Below are 17,452 nucleotides of genomic sequence, written 5' to 3'. Positions count from 1 at the left end.
CTCTGATATTAGCAAGTCAGACCAGGTCCAATTTGGGAAGATTTATGATAAACAAGTGAGAAGGTTGGATTTTATTCCAAGGAATATGATTCCATATATATTTTTTTGGAGCTAGCAGTGATAAGATCAGAGATGTGCTGTAGAAGGGCATCTCTTAAATTCCTCAAATCCAAGTGCTCACGTCTGGAACTAATTGGACACTTTAAAGTGCAGACTGCAATATGGAATTACTGTGACTTGTGTCTTTGGCTCATATGATGTCAGAAATCATTCAACCCAGCTCCCTCAAAGAAACCTTATATGCCTTCTATAACATCTCAAATGATAAATTCTCTGGGCACACAGGATTAAAAGCATAATGAATATGACCTGATTTACTTGCATTCTGATTGTGCCATTTTAGACCACACCTTCTGCATGGCGGTTTTCATCTCCGTGTTTCTCAGGGTATAGATGAGAGGATTCAGCATGGGGGCAATCACAGTGTAAAACACGGAGATTTCCTTATCCTTGTTCTCACTCCCTGCAGGTAAAACGTAAGTATAGATACAGGGCACAAAGAATAAAACCACCACCATTACGTGAGAGCTGCAGGTGGAGAGAGCTTTGCGTCGCCCTGCGGAGGAGCGGGTCCTAAGATTATATAATATGAGTATGTAAGAAGCCAACAGGACAGGAAAAACGACAACCACCACCATCCCTGAATTAGCAATCGCTAAGATACTAACAACACGAATGTCTCTGCACACCAGTTTCAAAAGAGGCTTCACATCACATATGTAGTGATCTATCTGATTAGGACCACAGAATGGTAAGTTGAGTACCATAAGCAACAGAGCAATGGAGTGCCAAAAACCCACGGCCCAGGCCGTGAAGATCAACATGTTACACCTCTGCCGGTTCATGAGGACCGTGTAGTGCAGGGGCTTGACAATGGCAACATAGCGGTCAAAAGCCATGGACACCAAGATGAATATCTCCACACCCGCCAGCAAGTGGGCAGCGAAGAGCTGGGTCATACAATTGTTATAGGAGATGTTTCTTCTTGCGGCGCCTAAGTCCCTGAGTAGCCTGGGGACCACGGTGGAGGTGTAGCAGAGATCCATGAGGGAAAGGTGACAGAGAAAGTAGTACATCGGCTGTTCGATTAGATGGCTGCAGGTGATTGTGAGCAAGATGATGAAGTTGCCCATTAAGACAGCCAAGTAACAGAGCAGGAACCAGAAAAAGAACAGGAGCTCCATTTGCTTATTTCCCCACAGACCCATGAAAACAAATTCTGTGACATTGTTCTGATTTTCCATGAGGTTGAGGTGAGTCCAGGGACACAATAGAAATTTAATTCATCTGAAATGATACAGAACATACGACACGTTTAGAGTCCTTTTTGCTTTTTTGGAGGATATTTACACTGAAAAATATGTAGGTCACAAAGGAACTATTGCATTTAATCTTTTAAATCCCTCTGGTTTGATGCCATTATTATATTTCAAATGATACTTAATGAGAGCATACTTTATGCTGGGAGGTTTTACAAACATTTTGCATGCATTTAATTCATAATATCCAAATAGTTACTATTCTGATACTCATTTGACAAGTGGGGGAACAAAAATGGGTGGGTTTGGATAATAATACCAATTCTTTCAGGTATAAGTAGCAACCTAAGATATGATCCTGTATCTGATGCTAAGTTGTATGCTCTTGAGAGCTATGCTACATTATCCACTGACCAAATGGACTTCCATCCATTTTCCACCTCCTTAAATAGTATGTTGTTTTTTCATCTCTAGCATTAACATGCAAATAACTGTAAGTAATCCCCTCCCCTTCTCTATGCCATATATAATAATTTATAAAATCCCAACCTAACACCACATTCTGTGCATTGAGTGGAATTAATACTCTTCAAATGAAAGCAAAATCAAGGTTCTTAATTGTAGCAGATAAATAACCTGAATTCATTGATAACAAATCCAGTGACTCTCCTTCTTGGCAGTTTGGTCAAGAGTCAGGACATGGAGATACAGAAAATAGGTATTTGGAAACACTATTTGGGCATCTGAAAACAGGAACACGGGTTCTTGTTATATAAAAGCTTTCCCTTTTTCCTAATCATTCTAAATACACATTTTAGAGGTTGCTGTTAACATGTTAGAAACACTGAGGACAGGTAGTTGTTGTCTGGTACATATCGAAGAACCCAGTGTGATTAAAGAATGCCCTGCATATTTAGCGATGCGTTTAGAACAGTGCAACCACTTAGACGCAGTAGACCCAGGAGCAGAGTGTGAATATGTGGAGACATCACCTTTTACCCATAACCAAGCGTCCTCCACAGCAAAATCATGATTTGCCTAAAAGACTATTGATGTCTCGCAATTACTTTAACGGTACCAACGGCGGAACAATATGATGCAGTGGACAGATCCCTCCCTCATCTAATGATCCTGAAGGTGAGCATCCAGGCTCCCGTGTCTTGTTAACTATTTTTTGTTTACACTGAGCAATCCATTCTCCCTGATCCTCCCCCTTCAGCTGGTACGTGGAACTAAAACTTCTGAATCCAAGAGCAAAAGGAAGTCCATTTAAGAATATACAATAGAAGGCCTTATCATTCTAACTTGTCAGGTCCACAGAAGAGTACCCCCAACAATGTTTGAAGAGGAACAAATGGTTATGTAAGAAGATACGTACCAGCATTTTCATCAGCTGATTGCCTTTACCTGTGGATTTTGTATCTGCCACAACGGGACGGATTGAAGAACTTATATTAGACATACATTGAGGTTAAGGAAAAAACATTCTGTTGGTGTAAGTTTGTTCTGATTTCCACATAGAGCTTAGCAAAGTACTTTTATGTATAAATTGAGAATATCCAAGATGAATGTTTGTTTACATGGAAGAATATGATCAGTTAAAGGACATATAGAAATCCCAGAGTAGGTTTTCGTTAAAGTTGTAGCATAAGAACTAGAGAGTCAAAACCGTAGAAAATGCAACTTTTGGTTTAGAATGTTTGCCGACATTGGCATAAGCCTCAACATCTAACAGATGGTCCAGTGCTTCTCAACCTACAATGCTTAAATATCAATTGTAAAAATAGAGATCAGTATAGAAAAAGATCCTTCCAAGCAGCTCCCATAAACTCTGTGCCGGGAATCTTCTGGGGAAAAAAAAAAATGAATTCGTAAAATCTCCCTGTGCCTCTTTCTTTCCTTTCCCTTCCCATTTTCTCTCTCCTTCTCACTCTCAAAATATCAACTATACTCACCCTTAGTGTACTCACCCTTCTTCTTGTGATGATAGGAGATGAGAAAATGCCTACACGATGAGAGGAAGTGAGGTGGATGAGATAGGCACAGGGAAGTAGGGTTAGGCTACTATTGACCTTCTCACAGTACATCAGATGGAGATCGTCTGCCTCCAGACCGTGGTTGACAGAGGTCACCGAAACCATGGAACATGAACCATGGGTAAAGGGGACCACTGTATTATTGTCCCTGTTTTGCAAATAAGGGAACTTGCATCCAAGGTTACATAAATCCTAAGGGGGAGATCTCCATCTAAACCATTTCTGTATGATTTGGAAGCTTATGCTTCTTTTCATCTATGCTTAGATGTCTTCTCCTAAGTGAAAATAAAGGCTTAAAACCCTCATCAGTTGCACTCCAGCATTTTCCTGAATGCCCTCTCAAAATTGCCACCAAGAAGGGGAGCCTGGGTCGCTCAGTCAGTTAAGCATCTGCCTCTTGATTTCAGCTCAAATCAGTCTCTCCCAGTTTGTGAGTTCGAGTCCTGTGTCGGGCTCTGTGCTAACAGTGAGGAGCCTCCTCGGGATTCTCTCTGTCCCCCAACCCTCTCAAAATAAATAAATAAACTTTAAAAAACACCAATGAGGGGCGCCTGGGTGGCGCAGTCGGTTAAGCGTCCGACTTCAGCCAGGTCACGATCTCGCGGTACGTGAGTTCGAGCCCCGCGTCGGGCTCTGGGCTGATGGCTCGGAGCCTGGAGCCTGTTTCCGATTCTGTGTCTCCCTCTCTCTCTGTTCCTCCCCCGTTCATGCTCTGTCTCTCTCTGTCCCAAAAATAAATAAAAAACGTTGGAAAAAAAAAAATTAAAAAAAAAAAAAAAACCAATGAAATTACAGAAGAAATTAAAAATTTTAATTATAACATCAAATTTTGTATTAAATGAAGACTTGTGGAAATCATAATGATTTCATCTTTATCTATACATTATATGTATTTTTATATATAATATTGTATATAAATGTCAAGGTGAACCTTCTGGAGGTTCCCTTTACTCTCTGTGTCTGTGTTATATTACAGCAGACATGGAGCATCTCCAACTCTCCTGTGAATCTTCCATCCAAAGAGCCTTTCACGAAAACATTGTTGGGAATATCTTGAGTCAAAGCATGAGAGGGTCCTGAGGGGAAATCTCCCACAGGCATTTTACAGAAGCCGATGTGTGTGTGATTATAATTTAAAAAATACAGCCCATGTTATTATAGCGGTCATATAGATGACCTTGAGGCTTACTTCATTTATCTCTAGTAATTCAATACTTCTGAATGTTGTAATACTGATGTAATATGGGCATCTATTTTTCTCTCCCCCTTCTCCTAGAATAATTTCATCAAAGCCTGGAGATATGTATTACATACACATATAGATTTTATATTGTTCATATCATCTAATGAGGTAAATATGCAAAGAGAGTATAGAAGAGTAGTAATATTTTACTCATCAACATGGAATCATTGCCATTAGCGTGAAGAGTTTGAAATTATCCTCAATGGTTAATTACACCCATTGGAAACTTAGAAGTCATGCACATTGTTTTGTGTTACCAGGTATCATCTAATATTAGGGTACCAGTTAGGATTTGGAAAGTGCCACAATGCATCGTTAGTTATTTTCCTTATTTTAGTTTATTTTTGTTTTACTTTGAGTAAATCCGGTTTAATAAACTGAAGCCCTTAGTTCACGCTAGGTCCACCTAAGGTCTAATTTTATTTTATTTTTTCTGCATTGCTCATTTCCACGTCTGCTTGCCACTTCTGTGCCCCCACTGTACTCAATCATACTCAACTCCATGAGCCCCAGGACCTTGCACATTCCTTGTGACTTTCCTCTAATTGTCCACGTCTTAAAAATAACCTCTCACAACACTCCTTAAATAATGGTAGTTGCCTCTGTCTTCTGGCTGCAGACCCTGCTTCATGCATGCACTTAGTAATGTAGCCTCTAAATGCACACAACAAGGTTAGAGAAATCCACATGAGGAAAAATATGAATCCACCTTCACAGTGGAAGATGGCAATGTTCCTTTTTCAATTATTGGTGAGGAGAGAAGGCAGGAAGTTCAGAGGGTCTAAAAGATCTGAACAACAGAACTTAAAATATGTAGAAATGTATGTAAAATTACACATCTGGCAAGGAGTATATATTTTTGCATGCATAGATAGAATATGCATAAAATTGGTTATTAGATTATTTTTAAACGTCTCACCATATTGTAAAGAAGGAAACAATACAAAGTTCTAAGCACGATAAATAGTATAAGTAGGTCTAGATTTAGATATAGGTGGTTCTGAATAGAAACACACACACATATATACTATTAGGAAATTACATCTATATTCTGCAAAATAGCTAACAGGTTAAGAAATAAATAATACTGGAAAATTAAAAACTACCTAGACTTAAACTATAAGGAACCTACTACCTGTCCAGGTTTATAGGATGCAGGGATAGTGGTGCTTTTGAAGAAAATTATAACCTTAACATTTTCATTAGAAACAAAGAAAATCTGAAAAGGATGCTATCTTTAGAAGACAGGAGCACATAAAAAAGTAATAAGGCAAATGCCATATTATTTCACTCATGTGTGGAATTTAAGAAACAAAACAGATAAACATACGGGAAGGGGGGAAGAGAAGAGAGGGAAACAAACCACATACCCTTAATGATAGAGAATAAACTAAGAGTTGGTAGAGGGAGGTGGGTGCGAGAGGGGCTGGATGGGTGATGGGTATTAAAAAGGGCTCTTGCTGTGATGAGCACTGGGTGTTGCACGGAAGTGATGAACCACTGAATTCTATTCCTGAAACCAATATTGTACAGTATGTTAACTAAATAAAATATAAATATAAGAAATTTTTAAAAAGTAATAAAAAACATAAGGCAAATCATAGTAGAAATTAAAAGGAAACACAAAATACAAAAGAAAGAGCAACAAATTTTAATGTGGGATCTTGGAAAAAGCCTTTCAAAATAGTTCAGCTTTATCAATATGGATCAGTATAAAATAAAAAAAGATAAATATATAATGTTAATGAAGGATAACATAACTACTGATAAAACTGGAGATGAAAAATATAAAATATTATCAACAACTAAATGCCAATAATGTTGAAGGCATACACAAACAAACAAACAAGATGTTTCTACAAAAAATTATACCCAAACTAACTTCAGAGGAATTACAAAAGATGGCTAGTCTATAACTAGTAAAGAACAGAATTCATTAAAATTAATCCCATAAAAGAAATACCCGTCACAAATGGATTTACAACATTTTATCAAAATAGATTACTCCACTCTTTTATAGAGTTTCTCATAGATGAGTAAAAATCAAACTTTCATCCATTCATTGTGAAAGACTAGGTTTCAAGGAAATACAATTGTTCACTGGTGCTTTTCCTCCTGAAATTAAGACTGTAATAGTCTTAACAAAATATTAAATTACTTTAACTGTGTATAAAAATTAACATTCCTTTACCAAGTATTATCCATTCTATAATACGTTTATTATTAGAAATTTGATAAATATATCCACAAAATTGGAAATTAAAAGTGAAAACCCAAATAGTCATTTCAACAGATGCAGAAAAAGTACATAATAAACTTATATGTTTATCATATAAATGTTTACCAGTATTAAATTCAAAAGTATATTAATGATATAAAGGAATTTTCTTGACGCTAAAAATAATGGTTCTTACAAGCTCTACTGAAAACATTATCCTAAAGGGATTAAGTTAGATACATTCTGCCTACATCAAGAATGAGACAAAATGATGGGGCGCCTGGGTGGCTCAGCCAGTTAAGCATCGGATTCTTGGTTTCTGCTCAGGTCATGATCTCACAGTTCGTGAGTTCTAGCCCCACACTATGTTGGCAGCGCGGGGCCTGCTTGGGATCCTCTCTCTCCCTCTCTGTCCGCCTCTCCCCTTCTTGTGCTCTCTGTCTCACAATAAACAAATAAGTGTAGAAAAAAACGAATGAGACAAAATGTTCATTTCTATCGTGATTTCTATTCAACACTATTATGCAGCGCAGTAAGACAGAAATCTGATATGCAGGTAATGGGAAGGAGCAAATAAAGTTGATATTATTGGCAGATGACATGATCATTCACATGCAAAATCCAAAAATTTTATAGATATGATTAGAAATAGCAGAGATGCATAGTGCCAACCATAAGATTAATATACAATATTCAAATACATGTCTATTTGCCATCAATAAACAATAAGACATGTAATTAAAATAGACATGATTTACACTTGTCTTAGATAATGAAATATCAAGCAACTAAGATTTTCTTTAATTTGTTGTGTAGTATTCTGTTGTTTGGCTATGTCACAATTTGCTCATTCATCTACTAGTAAATTTCGAGATGACGGCCCACCTTCCTCCTGTGGCTTTGCTGGTGCCACAACTTGACCTCGAAAACTTGGGATGGTATGTTTTGCACTTTTGGGGGGCGCCCTGAAGAATTGGCTCACTAGCTTGATTTTGTTTCATCTACCTTAGAGACTTCTAGAGGCTGGAAAGGCCTGCAGGGCAGATTTTATCAAAAGCATTTGAGCAAATGTACTGGCTACAACTGCCTGAGGCAAAGTATAAGATAAGGAAAGCAGTAAATCGACTGAAAAATTTAGGAAGAATGAGGTTTGGAAAGTAGATACATGTGAGAATAAGGGCTATGAGAACCACCTATGTATATACCAGGGAATCTAGAAAACCATCCGTACATGCTCAGGGCTGGATGGGTGCTGAGAAATGTTCAAGAAGACACTAAAATATTCACCACTCATGAAAGCAAGAAGTGAAGGCTAAGGCAGAGTTTTAAACAGCCTGGCAAAGTACAGGCATACTTCAGGTATTGTTGACTCAAGTCCAGATCACCGCAATAAAGTGAATATCACAACAAAGTGAGTCAGTGGCTATTTTGGTTTCCCAGTGCACATAAACATAAATTCAAGAATTGCTATAAAGCTCCATGATCAATGCTGTTTGATATTGACGAAGAGGTAAACATTGAGACCTGAAACCAATAGAATGCCCAGAAAAAGGCGTAATTATGTGACTTTTTACAAAATGTCAAGTAATAAAATGGGGAAAGTATAAGCTTTTCCACAAATTATACTGGATCAATTGTATATCCACATGAGAAAAAAAATTAATCTTAACCACAATCTCACTTCATACCATGCACAAAAATTAACTCAAAATGACACAGAGACCTACATGTCAAAGTTAAATATCCATAGTTAAATCCACAGAAATTCCAGAAGAAACCATTTTGACCTAAGCAGTACACCAACATTTATTAGATACAAAATAATAAACATTAATCATAAGAAAAAATTAGTATTCATCAAAGTTTTAAAACTGCTGCTATTCAAATAACACCATTTTTTAAATGAACAATCTATGGACTAGGAGAAAATTTTGTATATATACATAACATATGTATGACAAAGACCTGTACCATATATAAAAAACAATTGTCACAGTGATAAGAAACCAGAACCGTTATTTTTGAATTATGCAAAGGACTTGAACAAAATGGCACAAAATGAGGGTTACAAATGGTCAATAATATGAAAAAAACTCTCATCATTAGCCATCAGGAAAAGAAAATTAAAACCACAGCCATACATCACCACACGTCTCCTAGAATGACTCCAAGGAAAAACTAACTGTACCAAGTGACAAGGTACCAAGTGTACCAAGTGTCACCAAAGTGACAAAGATGCGGAGCATCTGGGACTCTCCACTCGTGTTCTGCTGTCTCGCCACAATTTCAATGCTGCCTAGTATTCTGTACTGACCAGACCATAAGTCCCTAAGGTAACTCATTGGGAGCCTTGTAGAGTTTTTATTCACTTCCGTAGCTTCCTGATACATGTGAAAACCAGCTTTTGGAGTCTTGACTTGAAAGTGGCTGCGTGATCTTATGCCCTCATCGATCTAGTTCTCGAGCAATCCTTAGCAGGTTCCAAAAAAGTTTTATTATTGCCAAGGAGACGGAAGTTCTCCCTGTGATGTGAGTCAATGGATTAATTATATCACAAGCCCCCACAATGGAATTATGGCATTTTTCCATTCACAGGACATGTAGCTTTCTTAGACACCAAGTTTCACATAGAGAAGGGAACTCTCACATTGTTAGGTTCCAAGTACAAGGAATGCAATTCCCTATTCAAAATTGGATATTTGTCAAACATGTCTCTTTAACATGGCTTTAACACAAAGCCTTTCCATCTGAGGAGATAATTAATTCCTGGGAGAGACAGTAGCAGCTACAAGACAAGGTCCTTGAACCTTTATGGAAACCTCTTTAAATATCCATGCAGTGCAAGTTGAAAATGATTTCTGTTGATCACCTTTTCCAGAGCAAGATTCATTATGGTTGGAATGACCCATTTGAATGTGTTTCCTCCATACTTCTTGCCTCTTGCCTATGGGACCAAAGCCATCTGTAGATCTTTTCTCCAAAGTGTTTCAAAAGAATCCATTCTAAATTCAAATCCCAGGTCTTCTGTAAAAACTTTTTGAGGCTTTGGGCTAGAAGGGAAGCTTTTGACTTATAAAAACACTTCATTAAAAACTGGTAATTTGATATGGGACTATTTGAAGAGTCTCTTTCCAAGTGTCTCATATCTTTCAAATTGAAAGTTACTTATCTAGAGAAGGTTACTTTGAAGATGGGATTATTTCCAAAACTCTCCAAACATCAGGAACTTCTATGTCTGTAAGGTAAGTGTTCAATATTGCGGGTGTGTCTTAAAGATTGTTACTTCCCACATGTATTAAACATTGTTTCAGTCTCTTCAAACATAGTAATGGAGTATTTTATCCTCACCCCATTTCTTCAAAAGATAGTTGGTGAATATCATTAACCTAAGTTGACAGATGAAGACTTTGAACTTCATGGAATTTAAGCCAATTGAAGAACCCAGCTCTCTGTCACCAGACCACTTACAATTGCAATGAGGTATCTAGTTTAATCATCTAGATGAATCATGAGAGAGAAAAAAATATACATATACTTCTCACATAGAAAAGACTGAAGTATGAATACAAATGACATATATCATCAGCCATTTAGTCCAAGCATGAGTGGAGAATTCTTCTTGGTAACAAAGGCTATGGATAATGGAGTCTGTATGCCTTCTTTAAAAGTAAAATTGGAGTTGATTTTTCCTGAATGCTTGAATAATTAAATTATTGCGTAATTATCACTCAACATGTCAACCATTCCATTATCCTCGATGCATAAACAGTTGAAAAATAGATGAGGGGCCTCTGTGTGTGCAACACTGTGGTAATCTGCTCAAATATATTTCCATAATCAATTCTCGTAAAAACCTGTAAGATGGATATTACTAATCTTGCTTTATAGTTGAGGAAACAAAGATGTGACGTGCTAGAAATATAGTCCAGATCAAAGAAGATGCAAGTAGAAGAATCAGGATTCTAATCTGGTCTTTTTGATTTTCAAACCAAAACACTTAACCACATGGTAGTCCTTTTCAACATTTTGCAGGTGTTTTGCTTTGGAAGTGGAGTATAGTAGGGAGAACTAGGTCTGAGGGAGAAGTCCAGATAAAAAGATTTTTCAGTGAATGTAATACCACTTTTGATAATTGGGAATTTAAACATGTCAGTGTGTGTGTGTGTGTGTGTGTGTGTGTGTGTGTGTGTCTACTAATGAAACTATTTTATATACCCTTGCCTCCAAAGTAGTAATAAAGCAATTATAATTATTGTTGTCATATAAAGAGGAAATTACTAGTTCAATGTTGTTAATAATAAGAAAATAGGGCACGGGTAAGAATTTTAAGGAAAAAATTAACAAATATAATCTGAACTAATCTTGACTCTGTCCTTAATTAGAATATTGATATTGGCAGGATCTTTAACTTCTCTATGTTTCTATTACATAATGTTTAAGACAAGTATTTAAAAAATAGCAGTAATTATCTTACAAAGTTGTAGTGGGGATTATATCAACAGATGTCTACAAACTATTTAGATCCACTAAACTTTTAATTTTAGTTAATACTACTGTTATTATTACCATCAACATAAGTCTCTGAGATGGTTTCCTCATCGCAAAATGTATGCGATAATACCAGCCACACAGGATGTTACCAATATTAAGTAGGATCATATGTACAGAGCACTTGTTACAATGCCACGAACATAGAAATCAGTTATTGAGGTATATAAAAATTGTTAGCAATTGTAATGTTATTGTATTTAGACAACAAGCATTATGAATTATATTTATAGCAGCTTTGGTATACTCTCTTTACATACCCACCACCAATGCCCTGTTCCTCCTATGTCAACTGTTATAAATAATCTCCTAACTGGGCTTTCTGTCTCTGGCTTCTGTCTCCTTACTGAACCTCACCCCACTTCATCCAAGGCACAGTAAGATCTATACTAAAATCATATCCCTTATTCCCCCTTCCTCAAATTCCTCTTCATTTTTCCACTTGTATTTTCAATTTGTGCCAATGGTTCCCCATTTCCTAAGAATTAAGGGAAAGCTCCTTAACTTTGCATTCATAGCCTTTACATCATGTTCCATCTCCCTTTTCTTACTTAGCTGCCACTATGTGTATGATGCAGTACTTTCTGTTAGCCTTTGTCCTCTCAGGTGATTATGTGCACAAATATGGTCTTCTATCTATTTGTTTCCAAAAGTTTCTCATGTCTATATGCAACAGAATCTTCACCCTGGAGATAATGTAAGTAATCTCCAAGAACTCACAACTTATTTTCTATCTCAACAAACCTCATGAGAATTCATGACTTAGTAGAATCTAGGAATTTATTATTTACTACATGAAGAAGCTTAAATAATTCAAGGTTGCATTAATCACAAAGGATTTTTTTCAGGTAATGTAATGAAACATAATATGAAAAAATGGAGAAGAACAATGTGACAGAGTTTGTTCTACTGGGGCTCACAGAGAATCCAAAGATGCAGAAAGTCATATTTGTTGTGTTTTTGGCCATCTACATCGTCTCTATGGTAGGAAACGTGCTCACTCTGGTCACTATCACTGCCAGCCCATTATTGGGGTCCCCCATGTACTTTTTCTTGGCCTATCTCTCCTTCATTGATGCCTGCTATTCCTCGGTCAATAATCCCAAATTGATCGTAGATTCACTCCGTGAAAAGAAGACCACCCTATTCAATGCATGTATGACCCAAATCTTTGGGGAACACTTCTTTGGAGGTGCTGATGTCATCCTGCTTACGGTGATGGCCTATGACCGCTATGTGGCCATCTGCAAGCCATTGCACTACACGACCATCATGAATCAACGGGTATGTGGCCTGCTAATGGGAGTGGTGTGGGTGGGAGGCTTTCTTCATGCAACCATACAGATCCTCTTTATCATCCCATTACCCTTCTGTGGCCCTAACGTCATAGACCACTTTATGTGTGATCTGAACCCTTTGCTGAAACTTGCCTGCACTGATACGCACACTCTAGGGCTCTTTGTTGCTGCCAACAGTGGTTTCATCTGTGTCTTAAACTTCCTCCTCTTGATGGTCTCCTATGTGGTCATTCTGCGCTCCCTAAGGAACCACAGCTTGGAGGCAAGGCGCAAAGCCCTCTCCACCTGTGTCTCTCACATCACAGCGGTTGTCTTTTTCTTTGTGCCCTGCATATTTGAGTACATGAGACCTGCAGCTACTTTATCTACCGATAAAGCAGTGGCCGTGTTCTACACTATGATAACTCCCATGTTAAATCCTCTAATCTATACCTTGAGAAATGACCAGATGAAAAATGCCATTAGGAAATTGTGTAGTAGGAAAGCTATTTCAGGGAAGAAATAAATATGCCTGGACACCCACATTGATTTAACCAAGGCAAGCATCAAAAGCACATTTTGGGTGATCTCAGCAAGGAATACTTACCAAATAAAGAAAAAATAAACCACTATGAATTATAAATACAGCACTTAGTGGAGCAAAAATGTGTACAAGAGAAATAAAGCATAAACATGGACTGTACTACAAACTATATATATATATATATTCTTTATGTATAAAATCCTATATATTTTATTAGTAATTCTCTCATTTTTATACATCGGGGTGGACAGTAATATGTTGTGTATAAAATTATGGCAAAAAAAATACCATGGGGTGGTAAAAGCAAAGGGCCATTTAACCTCTAAGTGGTAACAAAGATACCTCATGTTTCCAATTTCCTTGCAGATTTCAGAGCCATTTTGAATTGTTCACGCCACCCACTATAGACTTCTAACCCATCAGAAAGAGCAATGACTTGAATAAATGAATATTTTATTATTTGACAGGAATTTCTATTTATTAAATAAAGTCACTCTCCTTAGGGTACTTAACTACTTGCTAAAAATAGTTTCTACACTAAGGTTTAATGTCTGGTGCACAATAGATATGGAACGAATGAATAATGGTATAAAGGAAGATGAATGAAGTCAATAAAATGTTGAACCAGTAAATAGTACTGGAGATAAGGGACTTTTTCCTACTTTTATCTGATAAATCCTAGCTAGATCTCTTAGAGAAACCACAATTTCTTTTAACTCCTGCTTCGCCTGTGTAATGAGAAAGAATTTGAAACTCTGATTCTCAGTGAAGGGGAAAATAGCTTACCTTGATATTCTCCCTGCTCTCAGCAAGATTTCATCATCTTACGATTGTGGGCTGTTTATGTTATTCTTCTCTGAAAATTAGTTTACTTCTTGGTAACATCTCATTATGAAAAGGTGTTTTTAAAAATATGTGGCTCCATTTACACACAAAACAACTTTAGGATAAATATATTCCATTTGTTCCTTCCATCCCTCACTCATTAGTCAACAGTAATTTCTTGAGCCCAAAGGTACATCAGACACATTGATAGTTGCTGGAACTTCAGTGGTGAATAGAGAGGAACCCAGATCTTGCCGTCACAGGGCTTAGGATCCACTGACAGACAACCAGAGGGGCGCAGAAAATGACAACACCATGTTATAAATGGTAAGAATGGGGCAGCACAGGGTGCTATGAAAGCATGTTTGGGGGACACACGACAAAGACTTGGGGGTTCGAGGAGACTTCCTAGATGAAAACACAACTAAAATGGGATACAAAGCATGAAAGGAAATCATCAGCGTGAATAGGCATGTGTTGGGATGAGAGTATTCTAGGAGAGGACCCATAACAAAGGCCACTGGGTGAAAAAGAATAAGCAGAAAACCTTATCATTTCAATATGGTTGTGCTATTAATTCATCTATTTATTCAATAATGAATTACTGAGCCCCTCCTGTGTGTCAGGTTATAAGCTGGACACTGCGCTTGTAAAAGTCTAATTAGTAAGATGTGAAACTGGCAAATTAGCGACAGAGAAGATCAAGAAGAATCTTGTGTGTTAAAGTTGAACGCCTGCACACCGGGAACACATTGCGATGTTCTTCCACATCTTTTCATGGCCTGATAGCTCATTTCTTTTCGCACTGAATAATACTCCATTGTCTGATGTCACACAGTTTATCTCTTCTAACCTACTGAAGGACATCTTGGCTGCCTCCAATTATTTTGACAGCTATGAATAAAGCTTTATGAATAAAGATCTGTGTGCAAGTGTTTTATGTGGACAAGAGTTTTCAACTCCTTTGGGTAAATACCAAGGAGTGAGGTTGCTGGACTGTGCAGTAAGAATATGATGGTTTGGGAAGAAACTGACAAACTGTCTTCCCAAATGGCTGCGCCAGTTTGCCTTCACACCAGCCATGAATGAGAGTTCCCATTGTTCCACATCCCCATCAGCTGCATTGGTGGCAGTGTCCCACATTTTGGCCAATCTAATAGGTGTATTGTGGGAAAACATACGTGAGTCACCCACTTATCCAAAACGTGCAGAGGAATTAATAAAAGAAAGCTCAGGAAGTTGAAACTAATTGGGCGAAGCCTCACAATTAAAATATGACAGGGTCAGAATCTATGTCATGTTTGACTTGACATAAACCCCAGCCCCATCCATCATTTTGAATTCTCAGATCAAATTAGTGTGTTTTGGTCAACTTATGTTGAATTCTACTTACAACACTGCTCTTATACAAAGTAAGAGTTTATCCCAGGGGCAATGGGATATTACCCACATTTTCCGAGGAGGGAGCAATGGGATCATATTTGTCCGTTAGAATGCTGTTTCCCTCATTCTTCAACTCTACAGACTCACATTTTACAGGTAGACCCTTTACAGTTCAGATTCAAACATGAATGTCAGATTTCTGGGTGGGATGGAGTGACTGACAGCAGACACGCATTCCTACATGAAAAGGTGGAGAAGATGGAAACAGAGAATCATCTCCAAAGAGACTGGAGAGCTACTAAGGGAAGAAGAACTAGAAGGAATGAGAAGAATAATGGGGGCGGGGGGGGGGGGTGGTAAACACAGAGCTGAGGTGAACAGCGACAACCACATTTACCCTGAGAATTTTCATTTCTGGGTACAGGATGGAACTGAGGATCCAAGTGTGTGGTTTTTTTTTATTTTTTAAGTTTATTTATTTTTGAGAGAGAGAGAAAGAGAGAGACAGAACACTAACATTGGAGGAGAAAAGAGAAAGGAGACAGTGAGTCCCAAGCAGGTGAGTTGAGTGGAACCTGCTATAGCAAGATCATGACCTGAGCTGAAGTCAAGAGTCAGATGTTTAACTGACTGAACCACCCAAGCACCCCAAGGTTCCACGTTTTTATACACATTTACAGCTACTGCTGAGACATATAGGAATCAGCAGAGCTTTGGTCAGAGACTAGAGAACCTCAAAGATACACCAGTTTTTCCCTCGATTCGTATGTGAAATATTGAAACCATATACCACAACCAGGAGAGAAATGGACTTCCTAAAAAAAACGACGTAGTGTGTAATTTTGTTACCTTCTTCATTTACCATAATGGTTTAGAGGTTTATCACGTTGCATTATGGTAATTCCTCTTCATTACCGAATAGTATTCACTGCATGGCTCCGCCATATTTTGTAGACTTATTCACCAGTTGGTGGACATTTGAATTGTGTACAGTCAATGGCTACGATGAATGATGCCGCTGTGAACATTCATGTACAAGGCTTAGTGTGGAGATATATTATCGTTTCTCTTGGACTGATACTTATGAGTTGAATTGCTGGGTTTTATGTTAACTGGATATTAGCATTTTAAAAGTGGTGGCGCTATGTTACATTTTTCATGAGCAATGTCTGAGAGCTCCCTGTTTCTCCACAACCTCACCAACACTTGGCATTGTCTGTCTTTTTAAATTTAGCATAGAATTGTTCAAAATATTCTCTTATGGCTCATAATTTCTGTAGGTCTACACAAAGAGTATCCCACTCATTTTTGATGCAATTCTTATTTCCATTCTTTTGTTTGTTTCTTTGTTTGACTAATTGCTTGGCTAGGACTTTCAGTATAATATTGAATAATGTCAATTTAAATTGTTGATACTAAGGGGCATTTGGGTGGCTCAGTAGTTAAGTGTCTGGTTTTGGCGCAGATCTGGATCTCAGGGTTCGTGAGTTTGAGCCCCACATTAGGCTCTGCACTGATGGTGCAGAGCCTGCTTGGGATTCTCTCTCTCTCTCTCTCTCTCTCTCTCTCTCTCTCTCTCTCTCTCTCTCTTCCCCTCCCACCACTCTCTCTCTCTCGGAAAATAAATAAACTTTAAAAAATGTGTTAAGTTTAAACTGGTGATAGCAAGTGTCACTTGTTCCTGATTTCAAAGGAATAACTTTTAGTATTTCGCAGTTCAATATGTTGTTTGTTCTACAAGATTTTAGGTGAGGCACCTTGGTGGCTCAGTTGGTTAAGCATCCAACTTTGGCTCCGGTAATGATCTCGTGGTCTGTAGGTTCAAGGCCCACACGGGGCTCTGAGTTGACAGTTCAGAGCCTGCTTTGGATCCTGTCTCCCTCTCTCTGCCACTCCCCAGCTTGCTCTCTCTTTCTCTCTCTCCCAAAATAAATAAACACTAAAACAATTGTAGATAATTCTTTTAAATATTTATAGGGAACACTTTGGGGATTAAGATACAATTAGGTTTATTTTCAAGTTTTTATTTCAATCCCAGTTAACATGCAGTGTAGTATTA

The 17,452-nt window shown here is 37.8% G+C and overlaps 2 protein-coding genes across 3 annotated transcripts; one reads left to right on the top strand and one right to left on the bottom strand.

Annotated features, from left to right (window-relative positions):
- Positions 1–374: 374 nt before the first annotated feature.
- On the bottom strand, positions 375–1,337 carry LOC131488801 (olfactory receptor 4P4-like). The gene has a single exon (XM_058690640.1). It carries the CDS (start codon positions 1,302–1,304, stop codon positions 375–377), a length of 930 nt encoding a protein of 309 aa, XP_058546623.1. The 5' UTR covers positions 1,305–1,337.
- Positions 1,338–7,291: 5,954 nt separating this feature from the next.
- On the top strand, positions 7,292–13,167 carry LOC131488800 (olfactory receptor 4C46-like). 2 transcript variants are annotated; one of them, XM_058690636.1, is made up of 2 exons: positions 7,292–7,303; positions 12,250–13,167. In XM_058690636.1, the coding sequence occupies exons 1-2, from the start codon at positions 7,292–7,294 to the stop codon at positions 13,165–13,167; spliced, it is 930 nt and encodes a 309-aa protein (XP_058546619.1). The 2 variants fall into 2 exon arrangements, with proteins under 2 accessions (XP_058546619.1, XP_058546622.1); XM_058690639.1 differs by lacking the exon at positions 7,292–7,303 and having other exon boundaries at positions 12,241–13,167.
- Positions 13,168–17,452: the final 4,285 nt, after the last annotated feature.

Source organism: Neofelis nebulosa, chromosome 10 (assembly GCF_028018385.1).
Source record: "Neofelis nebulosa isolate mNeoNeb1 chromosome 10, mNeoNeb1.pri, whole genome shotgun sequence".
Classification (NCBI taxonomy): domain Eukaryota; kingdom Metazoa; phylum Chordata; class Mammalia; order Carnivora; family Felidae; genus Neofelis; species Neofelis nebulosa.
This window is presented reverse-complemented; position numbering and strand designations above follow the sequence as displayed.